Source organism: Crocodylus siamensis, chromosome 1 (genome assembly GCF_052110815.1).
Source record: "Crocodylus siamensis isolate JL-2025a chromosome 1, ASM5211081v1, whole genome shotgun sequence".
Lineage (NCBI taxonomy): Eukaryota > Metazoa > Chordata > Crocodylia > Crocodylidae > Crocodylus > Crocodylus siamensis.
This window is the reverse complement of record NC_143395.1, coordinates 2,680,602-2,687,752: the sequence shown is the minus strand read 5'-3', so window position 1 is coordinate 2,687,752 and position 7,151 is coordinate 2,680,602. Positions and strand designations below refer to the sequence as shown.

At 46.5% G+C, this 7,151-nt stretch overlaps 1 protein-coding gene across 4 annotated transcripts in view; it reads right to left on the bottom strand.

Annotated features, from left to right (window-relative positions):
- Positions 1 to 49: 49 nt before the first annotated feature.
- MSRA (methionine sulfoxide reductase A) overlaps positions 50 to 7,151 on the bottom strand; it is a 471,175-nt gene continuing 464,073 nt past the window's right edge. For all 4 annotated transcript variants that reach the window (XM_090026744.1, XM_090026687.1, XM_090026838.1 and 1 more), the window contains one exon: positions 50 to 1,050. In XM_090026744.1, the coding sequence (XP_089882870.1) occupies positions 886 to 1,050 (165 nt within the window). In that variant the 3' untranslated portion in view covers positions 50 to 885. The remainder of the gene's footprint in view (positions 1,051 to 7,151) is intronic.

The window sequence follows — 7,151 nt, the reverse complement described above, 5'->3', positions numbered from 1 at the left end:
GACCCGCTCCCTTGCACCGTCGCACACAAAAGCACAGATTAGACACCAGCGGTTTTCCATCAGTAGGCTGCAGCCTTTTACTGTATTTGATGCGCTCTCAGATCTAACAAGTCACATATTTAGATCCACAGAGCACGCGGCTTTTTTGGCATGATGTGATTTATTGCAGCGCTGGAAGCAAAACTGCCTCCTTTTGTACGTGTGCACTTTTTGGCCCAGGAGAACCCATCCCCCCACCATCACATTATAGACTTATTATTATTATTATTTACTTTTTTTTTTCTCCAAAAGAATAGGCACTAGAGGCAATATGTTATGTTGTGAGTGGGTAAGGGTGGGAGAATTTAACAATTATTAAAACTGTAAATTCCCCAGCCACAAAGAAATCAAGCTGTAGTTGCTATGGTGAAGATAACCCGTATAATATTTTGTGGGAGACAACGTGTTGGGTTGTGCTCGGAAAAGCCGAGGAAATTCAGCAAATCAAGAGGATAAATGCATCCATAAGCATTGGCCACGAAAAGGTTTGCAGGTAAATTTGTGCAACCTTGATGCCAATTCTGATAATTTAGCTAGGAAGGTCCAAAAAAATCTTCCTTTCTCCTGAAACAAACAGCTGCTAGATCACACATGAAAGGGCACAAATTGGGCGGCTGCATTTCGAGCCATGGGACTGGGCACAATTTCAGAAGTCATTCTAACCTTTAGTGTCTGTCCAATCGAAGCTAGTCTGCACTCTCAAAATAAAGAAGGTTGTACCTCCAGGAGCTCACAGACGTGGGGGCACTGCAGGTACATCATAAACTAGGCGATGCATACATTTGCTTTCTTGCATTATTCTAAAGAAAACACAATGCGGTGTTTGTGCAGTGGTGCCAGCCCTGGTTATTTGCCCGTCCCAAGAGGACAGGAGACTCCAGTGCCCCCAAGCCCACAATAGCCATTGGGGTTCTTGCTCAGGTATTGCTGATGGTAATCTTCTGCGTAGAAGAACTCCGGAGCCTCACGGACTTCTGTTGTGATTGTGCCAAAACCGCTCTCTGTCAAAACCTGCCAAGAAACAGAGAGATTTCCATTAGCGGTGGGGTTGTTTCTGCCTGCAGAAATAAAGCTGATGACGAATGACGCGAGGCATCATATACAAGGACAGCTATAGTCGTTTATAGTAACTTTGTGCTGGAGTTACAGAACGGCCTTGAAAACCCCTCGTCTCTGCTTTCCGATTTTTAGGGGGGAAGACCCTTTGCGTACGTGAGCGTCTCTGAGTGAGCAGTGAGAAGCCAGATGAGCTGTTCTGTTTAGTTTCCAGACAGTTGCTTGTTAAACTGGATGTGGCCGTGCCTCCATTGTCTCTTGCTTCTCGGTCCCTGGCTGGCAGGGGCTCTGCTGGCAAGGAAAGTGAAATATAGATTCATAGACATGAATGCCAGAAGAGACCATTACAATCTAGTTCCATCTCCTGCATAAAGCAGGAGAGAGAATTTCACTCCATCAAAATTTAAATTCAGTTCTACTGATTATGAAACCTCTAACACAGAGCCACAGGCCCACGGTGAAATCATAGCGCCACTGGAGGCAATGGGAGATGCCAGGGCTTTGACCCCTGGCATCTTAAATTCCACTTGTCCTGCAAAAAAAGAACTTTTATATGAATTCACTATTCGATTTATCTCCCTGACATTGGAACTCTCTACAGGAGAAGAGGGAAGTCTGGTTTTCATCAATGATTTTTAAGGCAATGACAACAATGTGTAGCTCTCGAAGTGTTTTACAGAAGGTACTGAAGCATTGCTATTCCTCTTCTCCAGGTGGTGCAAATAAAACACTGAAAGAGTCCAGGTACATATTTTTTACAAAGTGCCAAAGTCTTTCAGGTGCCAACATTTACTGCAAGGAGCTGATTCGCAAAGCTACCGAGCACAATTCAATGTGCGCCAGTGGGAAAGCTGGGTGCTGCAAACTTCACTGAAGTGATCTCCAGCACGGCAGTCCTAAGCCTGGGTCAAAGAACTCAGCACAAAAATCTAGAAGTGGCATGAAAATCTAGGAGAAGGTGAAGATGCGTTTGGAAGCCTCTGTAAGATGGAAAAAGCCTGGAGGTGGGGCGCTATCCCTTATAACAACATTCATTTACAGGTATCAGCCACTTGCGAACACAATAGAAACCAAGACTAATGTGAAAAATACAAAAATGGGTTTTAGAGGCAGGGGCACACTTGCATGTGCCTTAATGCACTTTAGTTAATCTAGTACAGGGGTTAGCAACCCCCGGCACGCGTGGCAAGCATGGCACGCGAGGCCATTTTCCTCGGCATGCCTTGGGGCTGGGGCGGGAAGGCTCCCGGCTGCAGCCAGGGGCACTGCATGCTGCGCACACTGCTCCTGCGCACACAGGGGAAGTGTGACCCAGGCAGCGCGGAGCTTGCAGCAGTAGGCAGCTTCCCTGTGTGGCCCCTCTGTGCACTGCCGCTCTGGGTCACACATGCTGTGCTCCGGAGGGCCCAGGGGAGAGCAGCAGGGCTGGGGGGCAGGGACTCTGGGTGGGGGGCAAGGGGCAGTAGGGCTGGGAGGCAGGGACTTTGGGTGGGGGGCATGGGGCAGCAAGGCTGGGGGGCAGGGACTTTTGGTGGGGGCAAGGGGCACAAGCACAGGATCCTGCCATGTACCCTCTGCCCTCATATTGCTTTTCTGGCATGCTGGCACTCCGGCACCTTCCAAGCCATTGTGTTTTCTTTGGCACTCTAGCCAAAAAACGTTGCCTACCCCGATCTAGTACCTCTGGACTCCTCTACACGAGTGCGGAGGCTGGAATTCCAGCACGTTGGGGCAGATTCGATTAAGTGAGTGAGCAGATTCGATTGAGTGAGCAGCCTCTAGTGTCTCATGTATCAGTGTCCCCAAGCTTAAAAATGGTGGTGGGAGCACTGGAACTAAAACCAGGAAAATTAGCTTTAGTTCAAGCATCCCCACCACCATTTTTAAGCATAGGACACTGATACACAAAACATGGTGGCACTTTCATTACAGCTGCTCTTGGAAATTAAAGCGCTGCTCCTTCCCACCCCCAGAGCACATGTAAAAGTGCCCACTATTGTGAGGTACTAGGAAAATGCACATTAACCTGTCTTAATGTGCATTAACTAAAGAGCATGGTTTTTAAGTGACGCTTAATGCGCATTAGTCTATTTTAGTTTGCATGAAATAAATAGCATGTTTTTTAGTGATGCTTTAATGGGCATTAAAATGGGTTAATGCCCACTAAAGCCCAAGTGTAGATGTGTCCTGGGGGACTGAACCCTAAAAGGAATTAAGAGCAACATTTGAATTCTACTCAGAGTTCTGGGGTTTCCTTCCTCAAAGTGAATCATTCCTTTCATATTACAATGAGATTTTAAGGGCAAATTACAGCTCCTTTCCAAAGCATGTGTCTCTGAAAAGGAAGATTTGCCAATTCATGAGCCCACAGAGATGATACACAGTTCACCATTCAGGGCAAGAAGCTGCGTGGGTGGATAGTCTAAATGAGACTTGGAATTCTTTGTGTCTCCAAACAAATCTGAATTTCCCCAAAGGTGGTTAAAGGCCAACTGCTTTTAGCTGCTCTGAAGTTCCAACCATCACATTTTCCTTTTTAAGGGAGGAGAGAAACAAAGGCTAATACTTTGAACGTCTTTCTCCTCTTTTGCAGAACTTGACCCTCTGCTCAGTGAAGTAAGTGGCTCACATTGACTTTAACGATGCTGGATTGGTGCCTTCAGCTATTGTAAAGGAGGAATAACTCCTTGGATATCAATGAAATGACAATGGTGTAAGGCAGATGTGACAACATGATCAAGCCTAACACATAGGTGCCAGGCAGATCTGCGTTTGGCCTCACAACCCTGAGGAATAAAACTGAGAAAGGAGAATACTTATGGATGGAGGGTGCCATTGGTTTGTGAAATTCATTGCCATGAGGCAGCACTGAATCCAAGACCTTAACAAAATTTTAAAAAGGTTTGGGCATTTGTAAAAATTAAAAGAAAATGCAGAGTTATAACAAAAAGAATTAATCACACACTTTGGAAGGGGCATAAACCCTTGGCATAAGTCTCCATCTACCTGCTGGGGAGTTTGGAGGCTGTTTTCTTTTGCATACTGCCTGGTTTTGAGCTCCTTCTTCAGAAGGAGGCAGCTCTGACTGCTGTCTGAAAGCAGGCACTGGACTAGATACTGGGCTGAGCTACATTGCTCATTTCTACCTTGATGGAGATACAGTTATGAAGCTTTACAGCAGTGATTCTCAACCAGGATCCTGCAGCATCCTTGGGTGCTGTGAGATCCTTTAAGGGTGTCATTAGCACCGTTAGGTGTGCAAACCTCTACACACAATTCACAAGATATGCCCAGGGATTTCAAATAGGAATCTGTAGTGTGAAAACCATTTTGACCTGGCATAGTCCTTCTGTGTTCTCCAGGCTGAATTTCGCTATTATTTTTCTGTAGTCCAAAAAATGAGGGAAAGCCAAAAGCTGGTATTTTCCAAGAGGGGTCTTGAATCTAATGAAGGGTATCTGGCATCTAAAAAGGTTGAGAACCACTGCTTTACAGACATGGCAAGACCTTGACCATCAAGGTGAACATAATGGCATGCTCAAGCTCTCATAACAAGTCAGTGGGAGACCTGGCAACAGAGCTCAGGACAGCCACGTCTCCTAAAACCTAAATGCAGGGAATTAGGAGAATCTGGAATAAGAATCTGAGCTAAGTGGATAACTCAAAATGTGATCCAGGGCAAGCTCCTTCTTCACCTTCGGTAGTTGCAACTCCAAATGGGCCAAAAGTAGGACGCTGCATATGTCTTCTGTGGGAACAATAATTGATTATAGTCACAATGATGAACAAACAGAGAATTTGAAAACATACTTGGCAACGGAGTCTGCCACAAGAACGGAGCTCATAACACACAGTACGAAAATTAAGCACAAGATACTTGAGAAAGGCTGTGGTTTCCTGCAAGAAACCCAAAGGGGTACTGAAGAAAAAAGAGCTGGTCTACAACTGCCACCAGCTCCAGAAAGAATGGCACAAATTTTGTCATCCTGGTTATTAATCTTTCACGTCGCAGGGACCGGCCTCGCTCACTGTGAATCCAAAATGCTCTGCTGTACAGCTGGATATATTTGGACTGCATGTAATGATCCCTGTGGTAGATTTTTACCTGGGACTTTTCCATCAGTGGCCTAAAACCGCCCATTAGAAAAGGCAGTCTGTTCGATATCCCGCCACAAGAGGGCATGGCCATCATTTATCCTTCTCATAATTGCTAAAAGGCTGCAAGCTGAATAATGTAGAAACCCCAAGACAATGTAGCACATTGCACTTTGGCCTTCAGTAAAAGATACCAGTCCTATTATCAGAAACATTAAGGGCAAAAAATGGGTTTCAGTTCCCTGCCAAAGCCTAAATTTGAGATTGTTGCAAGAGGAGCCATGAGAACGAGGAAAGCAGGTCTTGGAGCAGAAGACGCAGGCTCCACACATTTAGCTTGTCCAAGAGAAGGTCAAGGGCTGATGTGACTGCAGGGCACATCTGCACCATAGTCAAGCTCCAGGTGTGCCGCCGACTTGCTTTCTCACACAGGCTTCGGACCTGGAAGCAGTGATCAGCCCATGTTGGGGTCACGCCCTGTGCCTGCTCTCAAATTCCCTGGAGACAAGTCTCGAGAAAGGCCATAGAGGAGCCTCCCTGGCATGTCTTCATAAAGGCGAGGGACAAAAATTACAGATAAACTGCTATAAGTAATGGGAAACTGGCTCAAGTCTGTAACACACCAGAAGTGCAGTGCACATAAACCACTTTCAAAATGGCTGAACTCAGCTTAAGATAAACTTGGATGGATGTAGTAGTAGATTAAAATGATTTAGGTTAAGTCAGTTTATTGAACTTCTGTCCCAGATCTGGGAGTGTGGGGAGGAGGTGGCAGAGCCTGCTCAGAAAGGGCTTGGTCATGGCTTGCTGCCCCCGCGGTATAAACGTGCCCACCTGGGAAATGACGTTGGGTGGGAGACCACTCCTCAGTCTGACAACGGGAAAACAAGACCCAAAGGCCAGGAGTGGAAGCTGGATGGCTTAGACCAGGAAGGAGGCAAGACTTTTTTTTTAACTGTGTGTAATGAACCATTGGACCAATCTGCCAGAGGTAACGGTGCCATGGCCTCTGTTTTGCAGCAGGTCAAACTAGATCCTCATAAATGTAGGGAGCTTGTGATCCCTTCTGGGTTTATGATTTATGAATCTGTCCCTCTCAGAGTATCCTATCAGAGTCTGTTGGGAGAGGCCCAAGCCAAAACATGCATTTGAATGCTCCTTTTGCAAGGGCTTAGTGCCACCCCAAAAATGGGTGATGGTGGGTAGTGACAGGATAGTACAAAACAGTCGTTGTCAGTGCTGATTTCTGGTTTGCCAGCAGGGCTGGGATGAAGCCCTAAACAGGACTTAAAGCTCTTCCAGAGCCTGCTGAGATACCTGCCCTTCCCCCTCTGCGTCCTGTGAGCCATTGTGGCACGTGTGTGCATGTGGCCATCTCACATTCCCCTGCTTTATTTTTCTGCTGGGAAGACTGTCATAGCATCGCCCATACTGGCATTCGATGTGATGCACGAGAGGAAGCTGTTCCCATTCATGATGACAGGGACAAAACCACAGCTGACTGAGCCTCTGAGCAGGAACATTTCCCCTTTGCATTACATTTGCAATTCCTTGACTTCATTCATCACCTTTTAGTAGGAAGCAGGATCTATCCCTCCTGCTTTTGGACCTGGTGCAGTTCTTGCAGGGAAGTTTGTGTCCTAGAAATAGAGGTACAGCAGGGCAGTTCCACCTGGCAGCAGCAGTGAGATGGCACTGATCTCGTGTCACCCCGGGGTGTCGCAGCTCCCTAGCTGAGACTCACTCCTCTAGAGTTACTCCGAACTGAAAAGTAATTTTCAGTAGTAATAATGCGGTATCTCTGTACTCGGATTTGTTACTGCTGTCTGCACTGTCACTATGGTCTCAGTCAACACAGGTGCTTCGTCTCAGCCAAACCATGTCCAAATACCAAATACTCAGGCCAAGCTTTCGAGCACCTGTCCTTCATCAGGTCTGGGTTTCAGAAGGGCACTTGATTT